General features: G+C 43.0%; 1 protein-coding gene across 4 annotated transcripts; it reads right to left on the reverse strand.

The window, feature by feature from the left end:
- Positions 1 to 6,200: 6,200 nt before the first annotated feature.
- Positions 6,201 to 26,269, reverse strand: ldb1a (LIM domain binding 1a). Of its 4 annotated transcripts, XM_072391026.1 has the most exons (12): positions 26,163 to 26,269; positions 22,454 to 22,554; positions 13,161 to 13,263; positions 12,651 to 12,695; positions 12,419 to 12,494; positions 11,641 to 11,743; positions 11,349 to 11,521; positions 11,119 to 11,241; positions 10,956 to 11,033; positions 10,696 to 10,819; positions 10,391 to 10,533; positions 8,541 to 9,407 (listed from the first exon to the last, which is right to left on the reverse strand). In XM_072391026.1, the coding sequence occupies exons 2-12, from the start codon at positions 22,479 to 22,481 to the stop codon at positions 9,183 to 9,185; spliced, it is 1,221 nt and encodes a 406-aa protein (XP_072247127.1). In that variant the 5' UTR covers positions 22,482 to 22,554; positions 26,163 to 26,269; the 3' UTR covers positions 8,541 to 9,182. The 4 variants fall into 4 exon arrangements, with proteins under 4 accessions (XP_072247130.1, XP_072247128.1, XP_072247129.1 ...); XM_072391029.1 differs by lacking the exons at positions 8,541 to 9,407; positions 26,163 to 26,269 and adding an exon at positions 6,201 to 8,489 and having other exon boundaries at positions 22,454 to 22,687; XM_072391028.1 differs by lacking the exons at positions 22,454 to 22,554; positions 26,163 to 26,269 and adding an exon at positions 15,500 to 15,815 and having other exon boundaries at positions 8,539 to 9,407.
- Positions 26,270 to 27,217: the final 948 nt, after the last annotated feature.

Raw genomic sequence — 27,217 nt, forward strand, 5'->3', positions numbered from 1 at the left:
GGAAGGATAGAGTTGTGGGAATGTGAACTATCTAAAAGTGGATAGAAACATTTCAGCATATCTGCTAATTACCAGCAAAAAATAAAGATATACAATGAAGACTCTGCAGCTGAAGAAGTCGAAACAAAAATAGAACCACAGCTCATGATAAACTACGTCCAGGTGAAGAACAACCACATGAGGACCAAACGGTTACATTAGGCACTTACACCCCACTCCTGTAGAGATCCCAATTTGACGTGAGGACCCTTTTCCTTCTTTTCATCACTGCTAATGAGATTCAGTTGGAAAAAAAAAAAAAAAAAAAATGGCTCCCCAACCTGCAGGGACACATAATGCTCTCTTGTTACAGGGACACATTTGCATGATGAGGAAGACTGCACTCTACAGCTAACGTCCACATCAAAACTCAAGCAATGGAAATAAAGAAAGTGCGTCTGTTCTCTTGTCTTCATCATGAGGTCTATTCTTACTAATCCCATCTCAGGTTCACCTTAACAGTGTCATCGCTCACAAACTGATCCTTACATCTACCAAAGAATATTTGACATGTGGCTTTGGCACATGAACATGGCTTCGCAGTGCTGTCCCTCAATGATTATCATAAATGATTCCATCTACCTGAAATAACAATACCTCTATGTGAATTTAAATGAATTTTTACTGTAAAAAGTATGGAGGATTGAAACTGCCATGATCCAAAATAAATACAAAAATATATAAATGGCTAAATAAGTTTACTTGATGATAAATGCTACTTAAAATCAATTGATCATTAATAAAATAATTCAAATGTATTAGAATGTGGAAAAAACTGCATTCATTTACAGTCATTTATATTTATTTTCTTGCTTTATTAATTTGTTACTCCTGTTTGAATTTGTGTATTATTTTCCTTTACATCATATTTATTCTTTCCTAACATAAAGAGACAGTCTCAGCAAGTTTATCTTTTTATTGTGTTCTTTTCTGTTCTTTGTTTAAAACAGAATGGTGTCATATCTTCAGGGAGCATTAAGGCCAACGACAAAAAAAAATCCCCAACAGTAATATAAATGCATAACTGACTGACCATAAAAGAAATAAAAGTATAAAAACCTACAACTGATCTCCCCAACTTCAACATAAACAGGCGGTCTGAACCATAAAAAAAAAAAAAAAACAAGGATTTATATACAATGATCTACAACCAAGACCAACAAAAAGTTTATGGCTGACGGAAAGACAGTGTGTAAGCAGGAACCAACTGGCCAAAGGGCACAGAGGGGTAGATTCCCGGTCCTGAGCCGTGAAGAGTTGGACCTGGGAAATGGGTGGGATCTGGGAACACCGGTGGGATGCAACCCCCCCATCCATAGGAACAAACATGCTCGCTCACCTTGACACAGACTACACCCTAGAGAGGACATCAGCTACAATGTTGTTGCATAGTTTTTTTTTATGCTGCATTTCCTGCCTCTGCAGTCGCTAATTGCCATTGTACATATGTGACAAAAATATGGAGCAGGAGTGGCAGGAGTGTTTGTCATTCCAACGTCCATCACAGTATACTGTGGGAGGGGATCAAGTCTAACAAATGCTGCGATTTCTGAATCTCTCCGGGTCAGTGGGACCCGCCCGTATTCCTTAATGAGGTCCAACTTGCTTACATAAGACACGGAACCGACTTGGTCCACACAATATTCAATGAGAGGTGTGGGTAAGAAAAAATATCATCTGTCATCTTTTGAGAAGAGGAGAGAGCTTCCACTGCAGCTGAAGGTGCTCTCTGAATTAAGACACACTGTCAAAACATTAGTTTTTCAGCATTTGTTTCTTTCAGAAACTTTAAAGTAGGACCTTGAATTGAATAACCAAAGTCAAGATCAGCTGGGCTAAATCCTATAGATTCTTGCTTGGCCTCTCGATTGAAAAACACCATTAAGGGTATTCCTTCATCCCAATCTTTACCAGTGTCTAAACAGTATTTCTGCAACATGGACTGCACATCAAGACACCATCATCCAGAAAGTAAGGCGAACCATTTCTCTCCAGTGAGGAATCAGATTTCCGAGCAGCAAGAAGTGCCTCAAGTGTCCAAGGCGAATTCAGATTTCAGACAGAGCGCCAACGTTCTTTGATTTAATCGTGTTACCAAAAAAATTTAATAAAATGTTGTCCCATTTCCACTCTTTGATCCAAAGCATTGACATGTCAGGCAGACTTCTCATTTAAAGAAACATCAGATAGAATACGACACTTGGGGTCCAGTCGAACAGTTTTGGAATAAAGTAGCAGCCAAGGCAAGATTTGTTCAAATTCTCTGAATGCTAAAGGAAAGAATCAAGAAGCTTGATTGTCATTCTGCTACATACAGAGCACATAGTTGAACATAGTACCGTTCCATGCGGACTCCCAGTGCAATACATAAAAGGACACAAAGTGCAACAACAATTAGTGCAAAACTTGAAGTGACATACTATACAGACAGATATTATATAGACAATATTTGCAAGAAGCTCCAATGCTTCCTTAATTGTCTCCTTTAGCACAGGATGTGCCAAACCAGCCTTTATGAGAGAAAGGAGATCATTTTGTCCCACAATTCCATGCGGCCGTAGCCTCAATTATTTTCATCAAGTCATCCCAACTGCTTCATGTAGATAAATACCAGGACAGGAGTATAAGTAGCCTGTGACAACACAATATTTCACTTTTTTAAATATTTTCAGTTGCTGACTTTGAGAATAAGGTAAGATTCTATATTATCTCTAATATGATATATAATACATGATAAGATTGCAAAGACAAAGTATCTAAAGTACTTTTTGTAAAATGTTTCTGGAGCGTTTGTGTTTCAGTGCTGCACACCTGCATCACGAATTTTCATCGCAGCAGGGTTGTCTTTTTCCAAGTCCATAAGAATTTTGCCTTCCACTTTACTTTAGCACAAGACTGGATTGGAGTTATTCCAATAGTACCGGTTCACATAATGCATCACAATCAGAAACTTTACTTGCTGTACACCACTTTTCAAACTCTCTAGCAAACTCTACAAAAGTTGGATTTGCCATTCACTTGCGACTACGAGAGCGCTGCCAGTACGCTTCTGGAAATGGAAGTACCAATAAGGTGTTTACTCACATCAAATTAACTTGAACTTACTGGTGAAGAGGGTGCAGTACACAAAGAAGACCTCATAGTGGAATCTGATTAAAGAGGAGCATGAGGAAGAGTTGGACCATTTACATTGGCAGTAGTGTGAGGCAGGGTCGAGATTCCAGGAATGTGTGCTTGTAACTCTAGCTGGTGCCATCTGATTTCCTTTTCAGTTTGCAACTGAAGCTCCCGCTCTTTCTGCAATCAGAGCTACACCTGGTGTGTGTTTATCAAAGAGGGGGAAATTCTATCCTCCTTCTCTCTGTTTAGAGCTTTCTCTGTTTCTGCCTCCACCTCCTGCTTACAATGTCTGATGGGCTTGGACCTGGACCTCTAATAGCAGTTGTGCCAGATGCACGCTGATCAAAGTCTCCTCGTTAAAAAAACAAAAGGACTAAAAAGATAAGGTGATGCATTTGTGTTCAACACACCTTCCTCATCCACCATCAACACAGCAGGTTTCAATTGGTAATCAGCAACTTTACCAGGAGAAATTAACAGGCATGTTGAACCAGTAGAAACTAACCATAGTTAGCAACCCTTCATCCCCTTGTTTCTTTGAGACCACAGTATTTGAATCTGTTTTCACTTACTTGTCATCTCCCCTTTGCATTTTTTTCTTGCCCCTGTTTATATCCCCAAGCCGTTTTTAATTCAACAGACTAAGACAGTTTGCGTTCTCTTCGTCATTGACCGGTCTGCTTAAAACATTGCAGTTGTTTACAAAAATGTGATAAAAAATTTAGGCTGCGCAGCCAAAAGCATTTAGGCCGTTGTTCTGACTGTAAGTGAAACTAGCCGCTAGCTGTTAGCCTCCCCCACTTCCACTGTCTGTGGCTGTGACGTGAAACAGGCCACAGTCTGAAAGATAGCCCCCTCATTTGCCTGAAGAAGCAGAAACAGAATCAGAGGATAAAAAACAGAGACAAGGAAATGAAGAAATTAAGCAAATAAAGGGGTTTAGGGGTAATACATAGGAGGAAAAAAAATCCAAATGAGGAAATAACAGAGAAGCAGATGCATCTGTAAATGAAGTAGATTATATAAAAAAAAACATTTAAAAAAATGTAAAATGATGAAATAAGCCATTTAGAAGGATTAAATAGATCAATACAATGTAAAGGGAATAAATACAGATATAAATGCATGACTAACAGTAAACAAAGACAGAAATCCAATTTATTCCAATTAGAATAGCAAATGGTATTTAAAACTGAGCGGCGAAGTAAATAAACAGCGACCATAACACAAGCTTAAATGAATGCAGAGAAAATTAGTCCTTTCACATTGTGTTAAAAAAAATGTTTCATTGGATTTTAATTGCATTTATCATGATATTCATTTATTTATCAAGCCATTTAATCTTTTTGCATTTATTTCAGGTTAGTTTCAGTCCTCGATAATAAAAAAAAAGATGGTTATGGCTAGCTTGTCAAAAAAGTGTTTCTATTCCCCCTCTTACACTTAATTTGAGCTATATTCTTCAGCCTGTCTGCTGGTAGTTTAGGTTTGTAGTAATCCTATCTGTAACATCAAAGTTTTGCTCTTTTCAAAGATTTTAACAGGATTCAACAGCAGACCCACTGCCATATTTTCCATTCTGTTGTGGAATGTCCTGTTGACATCTGCTCTCATTTTCTTAGAGCAGGTAACATTTTTTCCAATTTTAATGTTTTTTTTAATACATTCAGTGCCTTCAATAGCAGAGCAGGCAAAGCAGCCCCACACCCTGAAAGAACCCCCAGTGTTCCCCTGTGGGTGAGGTTTTTCATTCTTAACCAACTTCATCTACAAACAGAATGAAGCGCTGCATTCTCACAGAGCTCAACTTCTGTTTCATTATTCAACATATGTTGTCCAAGGGACTTAAATATTAAATTGCTTATTAATATCATAGCTAACTGTTGAAGTCCATCGCTGGAAGATCAGTCCTAATAACCCTCTCTGCAGTTTTTATGACTCTCTGGAGAGCCTTCCTCTCTGCCTGGGTGGTGTTTCCATACCAGACAGTGATGCCAGTAGTGAGGATGCTCTCCAGCGGTCCTCTGTAGGCTTGAGTGGGGGGGGGGGTGCTCACTCCTGCCTTCCCGAGCATCTTAAAGAAATAAAGCCGCTGCTGGGCCTTTTCCACTGTGAGCCAGACTGTTTACAGACAGTTTACAGTCCGGCTCAGGGTCAATGTCAGCTTGTGGCCGTCAGCTCTATTCACTTCAATCCCATTGATGAGAGGCTGCAGAGACTGTGCATGTTTTCTAAAGACTACTATTATTTCACATTTCTACGTTGAGGATGAGGTCATTTTCCTCTCCGTAGACGTGTTTTTGGTCCAAGTCCCTGTACGCAGACTCATACTCACCCTTTATTAGGCCCAAGATGGTCATGTCATCAGCGTACATGATGATGACAGCGCTGCACCGGGTGGAGACACAGTCATGGGTGTGCAGGCTGACACAGCAGCCCTGTGTGAGTTCAGAGGAGACCTGTGGTCTGTCTGTGAGGAAGTCCAAAATCCAGTTGAAGGTGGGAGTCGGGACCCCAGGGTCAATCGGCTGTCCTGGTCTGATGGTATCAAAGGCAGAACTACCATCCAGGAAAAAGCATCCTGGCTTAGGCTCTGCTGCTGTCCAGGTTTTGTAGGGTATGGTGCAGGGCCATGGCCACTGCGTCATTAATGACAAAGCGACTTTTATTTGTGGATGACCTTGAAAGCTAAGCTACATACTTAACAGCCCCGATACACTGGTGTCACTAAGGCTTTCTAAATCGCAGTGTCAGCTATTTACATGTATTCAAATTCTCTCTCAAAACTGGTTTCCACATGAGTTCAGCTGAAACAAGAAGAAATGAGTAACTTCTTTGTAAAGGGCGAAAGAGGTGAGTCCCGTTGAGAAATTAACTCGAGACAAGTTGGGGCTTCACTCAGAAACAAGCACTCCAGTGTCCTGTTCGTGTTCCACGTCAAACTTTGTTTCGGGAAGATCGCTATCCCTGTGATAAAATGAGAAGGTATCATTTATACACTAAATCATTTTTTTCCCCATCATCCATAAATGCAACCAGGCTTTTCAGTGAAAATTCATCTTTATTGATACCTTACATGAATTATCAATGACAGAAACCTGGCAAAAAAATATAGATATAAAAACACCCCTTTTGATGAAGTGCTACAAGAGCCAGCTACGGGTGCATTGCCATTTCTCTGTCTTACGCACCCTCATATTTCCTAAATTATTTCAACTTATAAAACAGAGGGTGTTGATAAGTTGGCCCCGGATCCGTTTCTGTGTCCGACTGCTCAACTGTTATGCCACAAAATTAGACTAAGAGGTGCTGGAGACAATGGACGAGGATTTGAACATAACAGCTTGATGTGGATTTAAAGACGGCGCTTCCGCCAAATAGAAGGGTGGAGGAATTTCTGACGGGCTGCTCAGTCTGCTGCTCTGAGAGACCCCTGTTGGGCAAGTGGCAAACTGCTGTCCATCAGTCGTCGGCTGACTTCTGGTTGCTTCATTTAAGTGTGTGTACCCACACAGGAGATGCTGAAACAGTGGCCTGAGGTCACGGCCTCAAGTAACCTTCCAGTAGTATAAACTGTTGGTCAGCATCGGCATTTTTTGTGATTCATGAAATCTACCTATATATTTCCTATTGACATATATTTTACACGTATGAAAAAGAAAAAAAATTCTTTAAATAGCTTAAATTGAACAATAAAAACAGGAACACGAAAAATGCCGTTAAGATGGTGGACGTTTCACTGCAGGTTAAGCCACCCGGCCACATTTTCAACATCTAAGTAGCTCGAGGCAGAGAAATAAGACTACGAATGAACATTTTCTCTAATTGTGGTCACAAATTGGATTTAAAAACATCTGATTTTCAGGGGGGGGGGGGGGGGGGGGGGGGGGGGTTACAAGAGGCCAAATATAGCTCTTTAACGAGAAACCGGCTTTCTTTCAAATCAAAATGGAATCGCCTCTTTTAGCTGACTCAGCAGCCGCACAAATTCCTCCACAAACCACCATGGATATTGTACAAGTGGGTTGGACCTAAACAGCATGTCAGTACATAGAAAAATAAATACAGTTTGCTAAAGTGAGGGCAAAATTCTTTTATCAGTGATTGTACCATTAAAAATCATGTTCCAAAAAAAAAAAAAAAAAAAAAAAAAAAAAATTTTTTTAAGAGGCTTTTCATCTCTTTACATTAGATTGAGTTTCTCATAGTTCAAGGAAGGAATACACAGAATAACTTTACAGAAAATACTACCTAAAAATATACAAGCACAGACACAAACATGAGGAGTAACGCCAACGAAATGATTCATCGGAAAACAGAACAGCGCCGTGTGATCAGTATAAGAATCTTTACATGTAGCTCCTTGGTCTGCAGCTTTCTTTATTGTAATTAAAAACTTTTTCTTGGAAGCTTAAGTTAATACAAAAGTCTTTTTCTTATTTTACAATCCTGTCAAAACTGTTTTTTTTTCTGTTTGTTTTCTTAAAATATGTTTTTTTTGAGTAGCAAATTTGAGAAGTTTTTCTGTCACTATATTCTCTGAAGAGAGGAACCCCAAGTTAAAGAGATTTCAAGACAAAGCAAACAGTTCTGCCATGAGGAGACAATAGATGGAGATTTTGTGGGGTGGCGGGGACACACGCTGTGGTGCTGCTTTGGACTCGCATCACACAAGACGGAGCACGATAGTGAAAACACACGCCCTTGTTCTCCCCAACTTGTCTGTGAGCCTGATAACAGCGTGGTGTCCGACACGGATGGATGACATATAAAGCAGAGGCTTACATCAGTTATTACCATCACAATAAGAATGATCTAACAGCAATACTTACACATTAATATACTGCAGGTCTCAGATGTTTTACACTTCTTACATTATCAATAATAATAATAATAATAATAGAAAAGGGGAGGAAAAAAATTAAAGTACACCGTCAACTCCATAAGAAAAATAGATTGCCGTTAATAGTGGAAAACAGTGCAAAGAATATTCTGGGGAGTTTTTGTTTGCTTGTCTATTTTTTACAAATAGTTTCCCAAAAAAAAAAAAAAAAACAAGTCTAAAACATAGAAAATAAAAACACACTTCTGTGACGTCTGGTGCTCTGGTCCAGACATGCTGCGTACCACCAGCTCTCCAGTACCTCAATGTTTTATGCCGCAGGTGTATGTTACACTGTGTGTGCACTCTACTGTGTGTGTGTGTGTGTGTGTGTGTGTGTGTGTGAATGCGTGCATGTGTGTGTGTGTGTGTTTAAGATTTAGCGTAGTGGTTCTCAACTCCGGTCCTCAAGCTCCGGCACTGTACAGGTTTTTGTTCCAACCAGGTCCTACAAAAACAAATAATTGAGTTTTTAAAAACCGAACGTTGAATTTTTATAACTAAAAGTGCACACAGTTTGTTTGGGGTTTGTTTTTTTGTTTTTTTTTTTGCAGCCTGCAAAAAAATTACGTTAAATAAAAGGCTAAGCATTTCTTCCCTTTGACATGAGCACAACAGAAACAGTGAGGTGCGTTGTCAAGGAAAACGCACGGCTGAGAGACCCGAGGTTGGAACAAGAACCCACTGACATGATCGCAATGGCGGGCACTCGGACAACAGGACACACCAGCTTTGGCACAAATGCGGCGGCGAGCAGTGATGGCGGGCGGAGGGGGCGGCAGGGGGGGCCAAAATGCACGCGTCATCACAACCTTAAGAGGACTGACGAGAGCCAAAGTGACAAAGGGCAGAGGCTGAGCACCACTGTGCAACATTGTGCGGTAGCAAAAGTCAGAGTCAGAGTCTTCTGAACTTCCCTTCATGTGACGGCGACAAGCTTTATCGTGTCTTTCACCGACCGTTATGGTTTTATAGAAACTAAACAAAAAGAAAAAAAGAAAAAAAAATGTATTCAACACAAGTGCCCGAGGCAGCCCTCCCTTATTCCTCCTGCTAATGCGTTGGCTCAGGTGGATCCCAGTGGGCTTTGAGTTTTGTTTTGTTTGTTTTTTAAATAGCAACTTGCTGGGACCATAGCGTTCTACTGGGACGACTGGGAGTTGTCATTCTTGCTCTCCTGACTGGAGGGAGCCTTGTTGTTCCAGGGCGAGTGTGCCCCCAGTGCTGGCGAGCTGTTGAAACTGTCCTCATCGTCCAGGCCATTCGCCCCATCGTACTGCGTGTTCTCCAGCCGCGTGATCAGACGCTCGTCCTCGTCACCAAACTCCCCTCCCATCAGTGTGGGCTCTCCCACCATCATCACATCCTAAAGGGGACAGCAAGGGCCGGTACACATTATCCCCGTAATACAGGGGGTGCGCGGAATGTCTGGCTGCACGGACGAGTTGTTAAGTGTAGATTATTTCATCTTGGCACATGACCTAAGTGCACTCCAACTGGGTTTCATTGGAAATGTTACAAATCAATCTTAGTGGAATGCATTAGAATTGGTACAATGCCCAGTTTTGGGGACTAACGAACACCAAGAACTAAAATATGAAGTTATCAGCGTCCTCTAATCCTGAATCCAATCACAACAAGACAATGTGCCGTCAGAGCCTCTACCCTGATTGCTGAGTACTCCATGTGGCCCCGACACCCTGCCCTTGTTCCAAGAACCAGGGTCAAGGGGCCCTCCCTACTGGCCAGCAGTGGGCATCCCTGATCCTTGAGTGCTGCATCACGGCAGGGGTTTTCATTCCACCTCGGGTCTCGTTCGCGCAATCAAGCAACCAAGTGAGTAAAGACAGCAGTGCTGTGTGAATCGTGTGCTCTGATAGACTCAGGGGTAACTTTAAGACTAAGTTAAGAAAGAAAACCAAACTACCCCAATGATATCAGAGCAAAAGAAAAACTTCCCCAAGCCCACAAAACATATCAAGCACTATTCAGAGACTGAGGTCTCTCGTATCTCCTCTACACCCTTTAACCTGTGGCCCCAGAGGACCAGGGACTGCCCATCACTGTAACACATGAGGGGTTTACTGACTGTATCAACTCACCCTGCGTCAAGTTACAGAACTGAACCCTTATCCCAACCCCACCTCCTGAAGCCCTGGTAAACTATCTCCATCCTCAGCAGCTGGTAGAGCTACATCTGAACACACTCTCACCCACCACACCACCCACTACACAGTCAGCTTTCTAACTCCTTTGCCCTCATTTTCACCCCCTTACTCTCCACTTGTTTGCTCAGTCGTACCGGGGCGGTGCAGATAGAGGTCAGGCTGAAGCAAAGCTTACAGGTACCTGGTTGGAGAGTGAAAAGCTGTTGGCTGGACTCTTCTTTTTGCTGTTGCTGTTGTTATTGCTGCCTCCGCCGGAGCTCACGGTGCTTCCACCAGACACCTTTCTTTTCCGCCGCTTGTTCGGAGCTTGCCTGGCTGGCTCAGCTACACACAGAAAGAGCAGAACAAGTTCAGTAGTTAAGCATTTGAAGCTACGGTTTCAAGGTCGTCTGCAAATAAAAGTAGCCATCATGCAGTTAGTTTGTAATTAACCGCAGCTTGAAGACCAGAAGGGACGCTCGGCCATAAATGCCATTTCAGGGTTACCTGGAGGTGCGACCATCCTTTGCCACTTTTGGAAAAGGCATGTCTTCAGACAGTCTCTGGGGCTCAGACTATAAGTCTTATGCCTGGACATCAACTCTTGCATCGGCTCCAATATCACACATAGCTAAAGAAAGGGTGAAGAGAGAAGCCAAAGAGGTCAGGGGGAATGTTAGCAACTTGTTGTAATGTCTGCAGTTGAGGTTATTTCAGTGAAAAAAATTTAAAAGAAGAAGAATGCAATTAGAAAAAAAGGGGCTTACACGGAGGTAGTTGAGCGTGGAGTTGGAAAGCCCACATCTGGTGATGTTTTTAGCCAGCTGATCGAGCATCTGCGGATCCTGTGATTGGGTTAAAAAAGTGAGATGAATACATATGTGTAGTGTGTGTGCACTGGATTCAGTGTTCAGTTTCTCTGAAACTCACATGCATAGCCAAAATGCTCCTGGGCAGGACTTCTCTGTGTTGTCTGATGCTGAAGTGCCACGTCTTGATCCTCATCATGTCATCAAACATGAACTCTAGGTACAGACGGCCTTCAACACACACCTAATCCACAGGGAAGAGATGAAAAGGTGGAGGTTAACAGGTCAGTAGATCACGGAGGGAGGAGGTCCGTTTCCTAGCAGCCTTCACATAAACACGGGCCACTTTACCTGCGTGAACATGGGTTTGCCGTTCTGGGTGACCATGGTGCATTGGTCGCAGTCGAGGGACACAAAGTTACTGTGGAAAGACTCCTTTGGATGCTTCAACACATAGAAGAGCTCAGTGGCGCCTCCTTCAAAGATACTTCTGAAGTATCGAGGAATCAGCGTCCTGCCAATGGCTGCAAACAAAATGGCAAAAATTAAACTGTCATCATCTACAAAGACGAAGTTAAGTGGCAACAACAGGAAACAGGATGTCCATAAACACACTGAGAGTGCACAAAAGATTATTTCTCACTGTATCGTTTGGGACCGTCTTCCAGACAGAAAGTGATGGTGAGCATGGCATCATCTTCAAAGAATTCCGTGGTGAAGGCATCCCACCAGAGATTGTCACAGTCCTGAAAGCAGAGGAAGAAACATTACTCGGTTTTCTCCGAACTAAGGTAATCTACAAGAGGAACTAACCAATGGGCTAAAGTGGACAGATGTTTACAGGGAAGAGTGGGTGTAATTTAACTGGAGCGAGTTGAGGAAGTTAAACAGAACAACACACATCAACAAAAACCTCGAATATACCGAAAACAGCTGAAAGGAAGAAGCAGCAAACGTAGTTTCCTCAAATATACCCACATCTACAACCTTTGGACTCTCCCTCTGGACCGTCTGGCTGACAGAATACGTGTGTCTGCATGTTTTGTCGGTGCAATGAAAAAAAGTTTAGCATGTTTACGAAGGATTTACGATGTAAACATGACAAACTGTCATAAAAAAAAATCATGGCTTGTAGCAGCTATGCTGTTGTGCGATTAAGCATACAACAGTTGGCACTAATTAAGTTTCAGCCAGGTTGACCAGACAATCCTATTACAAGTTGAACGTAAATTAAATCAGTGTGCGCTTCGGCTTAATTTCCCACCAAATCCCGAGCATGTTTAGCTACGCATAAACAGCTGGTGGAGCTTGTGGGGGGGTAACTGACAACAGGATCATGAGCCCAACTAAGATGTGACGCTGATTGAGTGGTTTTCTACATCTAAAGTTGTACTCCGTGTGCATAAAGAAACCGCTCTCACCTCGGTCCAGTTCTGTAATCTTTTATTCAGCTCGTATATCCTGTAGTCTGTCTGGTTCCCGTACGGCGTAGGTCTCCTGAAAGAGAAGATTGGGCAGGGGAGGAGAGTCGAGACTAAGCTTTAACGAAAGGCAACGATGCAAATGTCACGCTTAAAATCTAAAACACAAACTGGACAGAAAAACAATATAAACAGCTTCTGGCCTCCAGCCAATTACAACTACTGTTCTCACCCCATTCCAGGCTCCATGTAAGAGGGCGGGTACATGGGTGTGGGCCTAGAGAAGACATAAATCAATAAATAAATAAATAATTTTTGCACAAACAGCTTTTTAAAAAGATCCTATTTGCACCAACAAACAAACACTTTCAGCTAATACACTATAATAAAAAAACAATAGGGGGGAAAAGTAACTATAATGTATCAAATTCAACAACCAGAAGGTACGTTAAAAAGTTGTCTTCTTTCATTTTTCCTATTATCACTACCAAAAGTAGGGCATTAATAAAAAAATTTAAAAAAAAACATGATTTTGCTATAAAACCACAAAAGATCATGAAACATCAAATCAATCCGCTATTTCACCAGAAAAAAAACGGAATCACTAAAACTAATTACGTGACTAAAACTCACAGCTTTCAGAGAGCCTGATAAATGCTGTGTTGCTTAAACAGGCGGCAGGAGTTTCCTGCATTTTCTTTCCCGATTTTTTTTTCATTTTGAGAGTACGACCGCGACCTACCCCACATCTCTGTCCAGCATAGCGCCCGGGTGGAAGGGGGGAAAGCTGCCGCCGTTGGGGGGCTCCTTGGGAGAGTACAGCTTGAATGACTTTGACGAACAGCCTGCACACGAGCAGAGGAGGAGGGAAAAAAAAGAAGAAGAAAAAAAGAGCAGAGAATTAAAAGAGATTTAGATTACTTTGGATTTAGCTCATTCAAATCACAGCATTATCAAAGTAATCTAATGTTGGATGATTTGGTTGAGATTTGCTGAAATAAAAGCTTGCTGCCAAAACAATTTCATTATCTAATGCATCTTCAATCTGCTAAATGGACAAGAAAACAAATCATCATGAGGATGGCCAAACACAAAAAAAATAAAAAAACAAGAAGTGGGAATACTTATTAGCCTGCAGACATCTGAGGAAGCAATCAGCGAAATGAGTGGACACAAGGAAAGAGGGTCTTCTTGCACCATTACAGGCAACCCTCATTTCTGCATACAGCCCCATGTGAGCCCAAACATGCCCCTCTGCACTGTGTAACTCTCCCCCTCTCCAGCGGCCTCCCCCTACCCATCCCCCAACTCCCCACCCTGGCTGCCGTTAACCCCTGTCCACCCGCAGTCATGTTCAAACAGTTTGTGGCGCAGAAAAAAAGCCACCGTTTACATCTGCTCCACGGGCGCCCAAAACAAACCGATGACACACAACCTCACCCAGTTATTTCTAACAGAGGAGGCAGTGACGGCTGAGATGATCTTTTTTTAAAAAAAAACATAACCACCCTTAAAGCTGACTTTTTAAACACACATAGGAAAGCGAGAGGGAATCTGTTACGAGGGGGCAAAAAAATGTTGGCAAAGCCCAGGTCACAGAAAACTAGCCATGTTTACACGAGCTCAGCCTGCTCAGGCCTTCTCCACGGACACCTGAGGGGCAGCGCAGTGGTGATTCGAGCAGTCGGTCACTGTCAGCTTGGCAAATGAAAGCAGGACTGTACCTAATTAAAACCAGCAGGGGGAGAGACAGTCTGGACACGGGCAGCTCTAAGGCAGGACCAAACCCAACAAGGGATGGGATTTCAACACTCTCTCATCGCTTTTTGGTGAACCGAAGTCAGGGGAAAGCCCCCCCCGCAGGGAGACCACTCCACAAATGGGTGGTGGGGGGGGAAAAGACAGGGCAGACACAGATTAGAAGGAGAGAAGAAGTGGCCTGTTCTCCTTCACAACTCTTGATCAAATACCACTCCGCTCTTAATTTACTTTCAACCCTCTCTTGCAAGCTTTCAGCAGACCCAAGCGAGTCGTGGCAGGTCATCTTCTCATCACTGTCATTGTGAGGGTGAACCTGTGCAGGGAAACCCAACAATGGTTATCTGCATCTTACATCTGACCTATAACCCCCCACCCACCCCCCTCAGCCATTAGCCCGCAGATTGCATTCAACCCAACCTATCTGTCTTTGTTCAGTCTGATGTTGTCCTCATTGTTATGCCCTGAAATTTCACAGCAACGCATCTCTCCTTTTCTCCACCTATTAAAACAACGTTTGATCTCAGGTGCAGAAAAGATATCAAAGCATGGAAAGGTGCAGCAACTGCCCAAATATCCCAAAGAGAAAATAAAGCTGACGCGGATTATTCTCACGTTGAAGCAAACTCCAGCACACACCATGAAAGGGGATCCCGAGACATAACAGCTAAACCATCGACAAAAAAAAACAAAAAAAAAAAACCCTGATCATCCATCAACCTTAGCCAAAACATAAGCTTTTCGTGAAAGACAGAGAAGCATCGTGTGTTTAAGTCTCCGTGACAAAGAGGTGAATTGTTGCAACCTTTGGGTATCTTCTAACAGATCGCCAGAGCCCGTGATGGATACCGGCTCTCACAAAGGTTAACTCTCCATAATGAGACCGTGGTGCAGTTTAGTCCTCATTGCAAACAATGGAGCTGCATCCAGAAGATTGCCCACAGCCAATAAAACATCCAAAGCTATGTGCGGAGACTTGCAGCGCACTCGCACTCCTGCTCGCTGGACTCTTGTCAATTCCTCTCGCTCTGTGAGCATTTGCGGTCCCCATTCATAAAGAAAGAAAAAAAAGAAAGAAAAGAAAAACTGAAGCATTCAGTTAACCAACCGGGACAAGGCGAAAACTAACCGCAGGGCCGCTCTCATTAACGTTAACCGTTTGCGGAGGATGGATGCCATTGCTAAGCTATTAACGCACTAGCTGCAAGACCATCATCAAAGCTGTCCGCCTCGAACACGAAGTGGCAGTCAGCGAGCAGTTTCGGGTGGTTAATGGTGAACCAGCGACACTGCTCAAGTAGCGTGGCTGTGAGTTGAAGTTACCTGCGGTGAAACGGTCAGGGAGACGCGGTGTCGTTCAACACCGAGCCGAGGTGTTTGTAGACAGCTAGCCTCGCTGCTAGCCGGAGCTGCTGGATGGGGGGGAAAGCTCCAGCGCCACTGCCGATTATTCACTCCCAAGATGCGAAACAAGGCGGCAAGCGGCTGAAAGTGAGACGCTACCACTAGTTCCCCCGGTTCAGGTCGACTCGCAAGCGGAATTTTCGTGCTTTAAAAGTCATTTGGCAGGAGGACGGTGATACCTATGTTCTAATACTACAGGACCCTTTGTTCCTGCCAGCCGAGACGCGAACAAACGAAGGCCCCGCCTCCTCCAGCCTCCTCCGCCCATCCCGGCTCTCAGACCCGGACGAAAACAGGGCTCCCTCCCTCAAAGGGCCCCCCAATTTGTTTCGTCTGGGTCTCATCAGTGCTCCAGTGGCCCCCCCAGCGTGGTACAAGGTGGGTCCCCTTTGAGAGAAACAACCCTCACACAGACTATATCTCATTTCACGGCGATGGTGGCCTGTAAACTAAGTAATTCTACTTAAGTGCTGCACATAAGAACACATTTTGCATCATTTTAGTTTGCTTGAGTCTAATCCCTGTACTTTACTTTCTACTCACGCACCACCTAATCTTAAAGCAAAACGTTGCACTGCATCACGCAGTTTTATTCCCCTTACAAAGCAAGAACTCTGCACGTAAAACTCGTATAACATGTGTGTTAGAGACTAAACTAGTACATAAAACATAAACTAAACGTTTCTGCATGTAAATAAAAAAAGAGAAGTCAATTATTCAGTGGAGAAAAGTATTTCAAGTTGGCTATTTTGATCGTGCATATGTGACAGAATTTTCCACTACATTTGCTTTGTTACTCTTTTAAAACCTTCCATTGCAGAGGGGATAAGATAATCAATTTATTATCAAAATCTGTAATCAATAATCAAACTTCCCATTGGTTGAGGTCCTATGCAAACTGGTTCAAACTGATTCCTGCATAAACCAACCACATTACATGCTTAAGTACACTTCATTAATTATATTTACATGCTTTTAGTCAACTAACAGTTTGCGGGCAGGACTTTTACTTATGACGTTAACTCTCAGGAGGGGTGTTTGTGACCTTCCTGTTCCCAAATAAAGAGTGTGAATACTTCTCTCATCACTGTTACACTGCATTACACCCTTTGTCAGCTTGTTCCACTGCTTAATTTATTTAGTTTGCGCTAATGGTTGAAACTAAACGGCTTCATGCTGCCATCGCTGCGCAGCTGTTTCAAAGGGAAGTATTAATATAGGAATCAGGAAAAACAAACAAAAAAAAAGTGTCGCCTTGATCTTCAACTCATTTTATGACACACAAGTAAAAGTTGAACTTGAAACATTAAAAAATGCGTGACTAAAAAAAAGCATGGGGAGGGTTTTCTGATGTTTTGGATTAAAAAATGGACAAAAGAAGTGGTGGGATTATTTACTGTGAATTTGGAGTATTTGGGAAAATTTCAATCAGTAATAAAGTACTACACAAAGTAGTGCTGTTCGGTCTGTTGTGGCCTTAAAAAAATGCGATAGAATTAAAAAAATAATAATCTTTCAGTGGTTTCATATCCTAAAACCAAAGGGGGGAAGATTCAAAAAGTCTGTTTTACCATTAAGACAATCTATGATAATAATATTTATCTGAATAGGTAATATAACTCAAGCCAACCTGCCAAAGGCTTATTTAAGATGATTGACTTGGCTGATGCCTCACATCCTTCAGACCACAGCTCTGAGCCCTTCTTAGCCTCAACTCATGTTAGGGTTTTATAACCTGCAGCCTCACTTTCAATCAATATCTGCTCTAATGTTTACAAGCAATATATTTTGAGGCCGGAGAATCTTTTGTGGTCTCAAAGTGCATTTAAAGCTCATTTGCTGAGGCTTTAATTTGAGCTGCCAGTCAGCTTGTGGAAATTGTACAAACCAGAGAGAAGTGAGGCAATGCATTTCATGTGGTAAACACATCTGACCCACAACAATCACTCTCACGGGATAAAGCCTACATCAAGCAGAGCTAAAAGCTCTGTGCAAATGAGAAAGTTTGACGATTTTTTGGGAGTGAAAAGCAATAATAAGTCAAATAGAGGTATAACTTTGGACTTGTGATAAGGGATGACTACAGCTAATAAATGACAAGAAAAAAATGATGGAAATACGTCTGTGCTTCATTTATGCTGCAACCAGGGAACTGTGCAGAAATGATGCCTGAGGTGTTGTCAATAAGTACTTAAATTACCTCGTGCCCAGTTCGTGTGTTGGTGCAAACACCCGAGGAAGCCCAGATCAGAGAAAGTTGGTCACACTAATGCTGCCAGGGAAACTGTCCAGAGCCATGAATTACAACCCTGTCAGAAAAGACACATTACCTACACCTGCAATATCCTGTTCAGATTTTACTGCCATCTTAGAACTACCAGTAAATAATCCCTTAAAAATCAACACTGTAGGTCATTTCTACTGGCAAGCAGGAACTTCACGTGTTGGTTGTTTCATGTTGGGGGGAGGGATCATTCATACAACTGCTCAGCTAAAATAAGTGAATAAATGCCTTTAGTTAGGCCTAAATGTAGACTTTCCTGAATCCAACTGTCACCCCTGTTACTCGGACTATGTTCTGCACTGATGGTCTGTGCAAAGGATAGGTGTGGAAGTACGGTGTCTCCCTCTGCTGGCACCGGCTGAGAACGTCTTCCTAGTGCCTCAAAGCAGAAACCAATAGGACATGGAATTATTTAGATTCCTCTTGGAGTTTATACTGCTTTACAAGTAACATCATTCTCAATTAAAATGAGTCTAATCTTTCCATGTCTTTCCGAAGGAGTTGCACTGGACACCGGATATGCATCCACAAAACTAATAAAGTCGGATCAAATCAAGGTGTCATTTATTTGGCAATATGGGATATTGCATGGTAACACTGTGGGAGTGTTTGACTCCTATTTCATCTGTATTCAGTAAGAGTCACATTAAGCACATTTATAGAGTACATGGCAAGTATAGCGCTGGCAGGCAGTGATAACTCCTATTTTTGTCACAGGAAAACCGGTCTGGTACCACACTAGATCTAACGTACCCTCTTGTATTTATAGATTATTTTGCCTCAAGAGCACCTTGCATGGACTATTTTATGCAGAGGTGGGCTGCATAGCTTTCATAACCAGCTGCTATTTATCCCTTATCATGCAAAACAGTAATGCTGTCCCAAGTATAATAAAAATAGATTTGGTTTTTAATGGCTTAAATTAAACTTATAAACACGGTTTGACAGCTGTTACACTGGAAGAAACCGACCTTGTTGTGTGCACACAGGCCTTGAAAACCAAAGGCCTCAGAGAGGCGGCGTCTTTACACAAACTTTTGACAAGGAGAGTGAAACAGTACGGGGGGAAAGCTAAAGCAAGTGCTGGTTAACGGGATGTTCTGATTCCTGTTGCTGCTTTTCCACAGCAAAGACACAAACCTTGTCAGGGAAACGGTCGCGTCAACTGACTGGTAGTGATAGCAACAAGGCACCAGACAGGACTAACACAACACTGCACACAGAGGATGATTCTGTGGCTCAACGAGAGGAAGCTAAATAGCATGTGCTCAAGATAAATCAAAAGATAAAGGAAGACAAACACGTCCGTGTGAGCACTGGAGGTGCGGACACTCGCGATGAGAAATGTCACGGATCCACTTTCACACAGAATAAGTCAATTCTTTCACTACAAAGAGGATTGTTGCTGACAGATAGGATTTGACTGAACTTAAATTGCAGGTTTCGGGGCGGCGAATTTCAAGAATAAAGCAGAATTTCTATTGTCTCTCTGTTTGTGCTGATGTCTAAAGAATTAAACAGTGTGACCTGGAAAAAGAAATCCGCTACTATAATGCGTCTTTACAAAAAGAGGAAAAATCCACCAAAAAGGAATTTAAGCATGCTTTTTGCAGTATTGCACAGCTTTTCGGAGATTTTAATGTCTCTTTTTCAACTGAACAGCAAAGTAACTGGCTGTGATGATGATGTGCTTTAGTGACTATATGGAGCTGCTCTCCAATGTATTATTAATGAAACTGTGCCACAGGACTTGATCACATCTCAAAGTCTATTCAAGTCTTTATGCTCTAGCTTCCTGTTTAAGGTGAAGCCTTCTTAAATTTACACAAACATGAACATTTGCCTTGATTTGCATGTACATTAGATTCATCGTTGACATCAGCCAGCATGTTGTTGGGTTGTGTGTTGCGTTGAAGACTACTCCTGAGTTCAAATCTGGAGAGGACATTTGAACCGACAGCACACAGGTGGCTCCTTTTGTTGTCAGGACAATTCCTTTTCAGTCTGAGCCCAGCTGCTATCACCAGCTCAGTCCCAAGCCTGCTGTCATGTTTTAAAGACTGCAGTTTGTGCATCTCTCACAAATACAGGTATGTCTTGATAGAAATCCTTTCCTTTTAGTTTTTGTCACCGTCCTTCCCCCTCCCCTTGGCAGAGTAGCCCATGCCAGCTTTTTTTTTTTTTTGCCATCCTTTCGGCCTGCAGCAGATGTGACATCACTAAAGCTCGGCGCCACTCTGCAACCCCCCTCCTCATTTCTCTGACTCCCCAGCATCTCTGTCTCCCACGCATTCTTTCTTTCTCTCTGCCTCTGCACACACAGCCATTTTGATCTAGCAAAAAAGATCTGTTAGACTCACTGGGGTAGACAAAGAGTGGGATAAAGAGGAAGAAAAGAGGTGAAAAATTAAGGAAACGATAGAGAGGCACGGGCTTTTAGTGCAGCGAGTTAAAGCTGGGGCAGTGGCGTTGTTGTGTAACAGTAATCAAAAAAAGCCCTAGCTGTTTGGCTGCCATCTTGCTTTAAGTCACTTTTCTCCAATAAGGAACCATGTGACTTTCTGCATGAGGTAACACTGCCTCTGCAAAAAGCAATGAGGAATGAGGGAGTGAAAAAAGGGTGAAAAAGAAAGAGGGGAAGAGAGTGAGATGAAGGAGGGGTTAGAGTGAAACAGAGTGGTGAGCAAAGGGGAGCACATGCTTGAGTGGAGTGGGGGTATCTTCAGCTCACAGGCAATCTATTTTTACCATTTAGCCTGAACAAAGGATGTGATTGGTTCCACTGTGTTATGACAAAACTCCTTCATGCAAGGAACAAAGCCTTAAAAAGGCTGATTCACAGGAAAGTCACAACAACTGCAGGATGTCCAAGAACAAGACAGACAGGAGCAGCCTGTTCTTTATTAGGGCTTATACACAGAGAGTTTGTTTTTAAAATCAGTCTATATATAAAAATACATATAGAGAGAGAGAGGGAAAGAGAGAGAGAGAGAGAATCTTCCATCCACCATCATGTAAGAATGTAAAGTCTACAAGTTTAATGATTTACAGCACAGCCACAAGGAGGGAGAGAGAAACTGAAACCAGTGTCAGTCTGTGTTGTTCTGTTAGTATCTGTAAGATTTACCAGTCTAAACTTGTTCTAGCAGGCTCTCCGTGAAGGTGCATGTGTGCGCAACGGCAGGAGCATGCTCAGCATTCGCGTGAAAGCATGTGTAAGCCTGTGAATGTTGGTGCACCACTTGCACATGGCAGATCTCTCTGGTGGACTTTGTTTCTCTGAACATCCCTCAAAAACATGTGGAGGTCATTAAAAGTTTCTGTTCCACACTGAAGTCTGTCAATAGAGCGGCTGTGATACTGGAAAATTACATTAGAGAGTGAGGAAGAAGCTGAATGGTAAAGAGGAGGAAAGAGGACATCAAGGACAGGCTTGATATTATTCCATCTGATAGCCAATTGCCAATGAATCATTGTGCCCCCATTAAAATGATACTGACACCCTAATTCAATCTGCTCTCTCTGAGATCCCCCAGAGCAGATGCTACGATTCAATTTCTGTCTGATACTCGCTCCCTTGTGCTACACAGAGTCTGTCCCTTGGCACCGTGAAGCTTTTCCTCGTCAACAAGGCAACCAACTCTGTAGCCTGCTTGCTCTCAGTGGGATACCGTCAAAGAGAAATCGCTCCAAAGTCAAAAAAAGGATCAAACACTCCATTGGAAGTGAGCAGATTATAAGATCAGCTTGATAAAAACTATCAAAACAGTTTGCTTGCCAAAGACTAACATGTGCAGACAGACACAGACTGTGCTTGATCTCTTTCCTTTTGCAATAATACTGTAGCATAAGTGCCGAGTGTTGAAACGAAATACCTGTAAAGTACAGTAAAATGTTAATAATCTTTAATCAAAGCTCAAGACATTAAGGGTTTGTATTACAGGAAAAGTCACACTTGGTATATGAATGAAAACATGCAGGGATTTGAACAGCATACTCACACTTACAAACAACAGCTTAAGCAACTTAACTCCAAGCAAATTCAACTCTTAGTTAAATCTTAAGCAGCCTCATTAAAGGTTTAAACTCATCAAGGGAGACACGCTTTAACCTATTGAGCAGCATGTAAATTTGAACTTTTTTCTGAACCATGGTACAGTTATGACAAACCATATCCGTACAGTGGTTTCCCACAACTCTTCTAGACATGAAAGACTTCCAAATAGTCAAGATGGCCCGAAGCGGCCAGATTAAGCTGAGAAAAAGTAAAAAGAGTCAGCAAATGAAGTGCTTATCGATATCTCGGTGTCTCTGTATGTGGTAAAACTCCAAGAGCCATTGATCTGCTGCACAGCAAGCTAGCGTGACTGAGAGGATCGGCTGAACAACTCAACCCTACAGGCTCAGTCTATAACCTTGTTTTAGGACAAGCATGGAGAGTGTGACATGGCTTTAGAACACTCATACTAACAAACTCACACAGCTTGATGATGGCCCCAAGGGGGCTTTGCAGCACTTTTACATAAGTCATCTTTCTGACAGCACCGCTGAACACAGAGACAGAGGAGGAGAAAAGGGTAAAGACTCACCGGGACAAGCACAACCTCCAACAGACATCTTCTCACATGTTGGGCTCTTCTCTGAACGAAACAGCTGCACTCAGTCCACACACTGCTCGCATGGGCTAACTCTGAGGAAAACAACACAGACAGAGGGGTGGAGAGATAAGAGGGAGTGGTACAAAGCAGGCCATGTACAACATAGCCACACTCCTCTCTCTGTCAGAGGCAGGAAGTTGGCAGCGGTGCTGTAGCTGCATCATTAATAGACATATTGCAACACGAGTGGGAGGGAAAATGAGAGAGGAGTGAAATAGGAAGAAAGAGCCTCAGCAGTATGTGAGACTGGTTTAAGTAATATGGATCGGAGTGAGGGAGTGTGTGTGTGTGTGTGTGTGTGTGTGTGTGTGAAATGGAGAATGCAGAAGGGAGGCAATTAGAGCAAAGGAGAGGAAAAAGAGAAAATGCACAAGATGTGTGTGCTTGTGTGGCAGTGATGCATCGTCTATTTTTGCCCTGTGCTGCTGTGGGAGATAAACATACTCAGTAGGAGCCCAGAGGCAGAGGGTCATTACTGCCAAGCAAACACACACATGCTCACACACACACACACCATGCCTCTTATATGACAGATTCACATCGCTCTTACTGTCTCCCTTTCCTTTCTGTTTTTCTGCTGCAGAGAGAGAACACTGGTGTTAATCACTACAGACAGTATCGATTAAAAATGCAAAGCCCTCCTGGAGTGCTGGGACACCGGAGACCCATGGGAGGCAGGAAGAGTGCACGCTATGTGCACGTGTTCACAACCAACAGGGGCAGCACGTCTGCAGAGTCTGGCTCGACTACAGATGTCAGACTAGAAGCTCCGGGCTCTTATCTCTATTTATAACCCTAATTTTTCTTTATAATCTCACCTCTATCTGTCAATTAAATGTCCCCACCTTGTTGATATTACCTCAACCGCTCTGCAGGTTGATGCAGCTCTGTGTGATTGCGTTTAATTTCCTTCGGCCCCCACCCCCACCACCACTTCTCTGGTCTCACTTCCTGTTCATCCCATAACTTCTCTTGGCTCAAGCGTGATTGTTCTCCATGCCAATAATCTCACAATCTCACACCTCACTACACAAACACACAAGCACATAACTAACTCCCATGATCTGGATGTCTTTGTTGCTCTGATCCAGTCGGATGAACAATACACTCTCGTATCCCTGCGTTATTGTGACTGAACGTAAGAAACACCAAAAAGACTAAATGTTCTGACACAGTATAGTCTAGTACAGTAATTCCTAAGTGGTTCTTATTTTTTCAGGGAGGTATCAACATATGGCACATGGAAAGGCAGTGGGGAAGCGCACAGAAAATAAGATTTTATGAACAAAGAAATGAATGTATGAAGTCATTGTGTTTAACACAAAACACTAATCCAGCTCTGACATGAAAATCTCCTGCTTGATATCATGTTGGTCCACTTCATGCCAAAAAAGCTCAGACCGGCTGTAGATCCTTTGGGTTCGGCGGGTTGTTTGCGTGAGGGCTTTCATAAATCTGGCTATTTCCCGTGGATAAAATTGGAATTGGGACGTAAACAAGTTAGGATATTTATTGTGTTCCTCCAGCTGTTCCTGAGGAGTTTTTGCGGTGTTCATTCTTCTGCTCAGGGAAGCCGCTGGCAGTGGTGGCGTGCTTAAGCTGCAGTAATGTTTAGGCAGCCGAGTGCAATGACGCACTGCACGATTTCTAACACAAAACAATGATGGTCAATGTCAATCATTTGATTTGTCACTGGTTTTCAATTCTGACTGACTCCCAGATAGCACACACATTTGTGCCTAATCTGTGCTGCTTCTGGCACTTATGGTTTCGCTACAGCACCGGCAAGGCAAGTGATATTTTGGCCAGATGTGGCCCAAAGCTCCATGTAGATTTGGGCCATGACTGGTGGACACAAGGCTGAGCTTAGGAGTCAACACAGTCATTCAAGGCCAGATGTTGGCCTTGTGAAAATTGCAGATCTGGGCCGTATATGGGCAAAAAAAAAAAGAATTATTTGTGATCTGGGCTGCTGCATCTTCCAAATGTGAGGACATTGAAACTGGCGCAAGCAGGCAGAGAAGTTCAAACATTTGCAGTTAAAATAGATCAAAACTGATGAATAAACTGTTGAAGTAGATCACAGAAGTTTCGGCCTCTGCTCAGCTGTTAGGTGTACTCTGCTGTGTACTGTGCTGAGAGTATTACAAACAGTGGAGTCAGAGCCGCCCTGCTGGATAAAATGTGTAAATTGCCCCAAGCGTCTTACTCTTCATCGTCTCCAAAAGAGAAGAAGGTTTTCTTGTTACTCCAGCATCAAAATTTCCGATCTATATCAGGCTGTCACATCTGCAAAAGAGGGCCAAAAGCAGTGTGAAATGTCTGAAATGGTGAAACGTATAGAAGTGAACTAACTGTTGGAATTAATAGAAAAACTCCTGGATCAGTGATCTTAATCATGGAAATTGATGCAATCCATTTGAGCGTTTTCATATGATTAATATCACCTGGTTTTAAATTTGATGGAAATGAACACGTGTATGTGGAACACAACATTGTTTCAACTGTGTGGGAGATTATGTCATTATGATAGGGTGGAGGGGGGAAAAAAAGATTGCAACAACTGGTCTATTATATCTGTGTATTCCAAAGCCCCCCAAGTGAGTTGAAGCTCAGTTTAACAAACCTCACATCGCTGTTCTCTGTCACTCGCATCTAATATACAAACAAAAGACAAAGAAGCGTCTCCGCCGAAATGAAAGCTGACAGGCACTTTCCCCACACACCAGCACACTGGCAGAGGCATCACAGTTAAATGTCATACACAGTGTCAGAGACTGCTGTCAAGACCAAGACAAAATGAACAACCCCCTGGGCCTCCTCTTCTTCTCCCCTGTTTTCATTTCCCCCTCACAGACACGCACCTTTTTGTCTCTTTGGTCTGTGAGTACTTTCATCTCCCTGTGATGTTTTGTATTTATGTGCACTTTCCAAGGTGCGACGTGTAGGTTTACCATTTGCAAATTCTATTATTGCATGAAAGAAGATATGAGAGCCAGAGAGACCTCCCCAATGCTGTTAGGGGGAAAAGAGAGCGTGAAAGAAGAGATAAAGGCAGGGTGTGTGGATCAGATTTAGGAAATGGCCTCTGTTTCCATGGGTGTTTAGGCTTTGAAGCTGAGCACTTCGGTGCTAACTGTACTGTTGGGCATGCTTATTCAATCCTCTCTCACTCTCCTACTCTTGCAGATACAGAGATTGCTGCTCTGTCAACACATCCACACAATGCTCAAAAAGCTCTCAGAGAATAATGAAGTTCCCCCTCCGTTCGCCTCCTCTCCACTGTGGGAACACGCAGCAGCAGCAGCTCAATAACACAATGTGACAGACAGCAAAGTGCCTCCACACAGACACACTGACTACTTGGCTTAGTGAGGCATACATCCCCTCTTAGTGTATAGTCCTTATATAGCACTCAAACACTTGTTCACACGCACTGACAACCTTGTATGTTTATAAATTGTTCAACAAGATCTTTAAAAAGGCTCCTGGTGGTATTCTTGATACCTTATGTGAGTTAATGACATCAGTGCTTTCCTCTCAGTCTTTTGTTTTGCAGATGTTGTCCTCTCCTTCTGTTCAGTCCTCCACACTCTCTGACACACAAACATTCTCCAATATCCTCCACATCAGCGCTTACCTTTGTCTTCCTCTGTCTTCTCTCCCCACGCTCGCTGGGAAAAGTCCGCTCAGGTCAGCCACGCAGAGGAAACCAAGCGGGTCCAGCGGAGAGAGCAAGACTGTGATGAGCAGATGCAGATAGGAGACACGGATGGAGGGGGGAGATCTAGCAGTGTGCAAATTGGATGATGAGTAGGAAGGAAGGAGGAAAGGAAGGAAGGAAAGAGGAGGTGGATGGGAAAGTGGGGGGCGGAGGTTGGGAGGGGGGGGGAGGGGGGTTGGGGCAGCTCTCAGCTGCACTGGTATGAATATGACGCAGAGGCAGCAGCCAGAGCCACTTCTCCTCTCGTCTCAGCCCTCCATACCAACAGAGAGAGAGGATTGAGGGGGAAAATGGGAGAGAAAGAGAGGGCACTGTATCCATGGCAACGGCAGAGCAGCGGTAGGTAGCGGTTTGGGAGAGTGCTGGGGCACAGTGGTGCTCCTCTCTTTCTCTGTTACACTCACACACAGACAGGCTCCTGAGTCTCACGGCGCCCACAGATGTACAGTACACAGCCTGTGACACCGAAGAAATATGAGCGGCACAGATTCATTAGGACATGGCTGATAATGAGAACCAGACCGTCTGGGCCTGTTACGAGTCGAGAAACTCCAAGGAGGAGGCTGCAAGGAAACACAAGTCTATTATATTATCAATGTAAAAAGAACACTAAGGAGCTGGCAGCATCACGTAATGCAGAAAACAGCTTTTGTGTGAAGAGTTGATCCTAATCACAGAGATTACTTTAATTCCTCTCCCTACATTAAGTGCAGGACAAGGACAATGTGAAGTGCTGCATGGTTTCATGAGACCATTCTGGCGCTTTGCAGAAGATAAACAGCGGTTGTACACAGTTTGCCTCTGCCTACTGATCAGTGTAATGGGGGAAAATCAGCAATATAAACATCCCAATCTTCCAGTGTTAAAGAGGAAAAGACAACAATGAGGCATTCAAAGCCTCAGCAAATATGCAAAGCTGGCTGGTAACTGCTAATTACAGTAATTGTTTAGCTTTATTTATACACTACAAA

The sequence above is a fragment of the Leuresthes tenuis genome, unplaced genomic scaffold (genome assembly GCF_036924035.1).
Source record: "Leuresthes tenuis unplaced genomic scaffold, fLeuTen1.0.hap1 SCAF_8, whole genome shotgun sequence".
Classification (NCBI taxonomy): domain Eukaryota; kingdom Metazoa; phylum Chordata; class Actinopteri; order Atheriniformes; family Atherinopsidae; genus Leuresthes; species Leuresthes tenuis.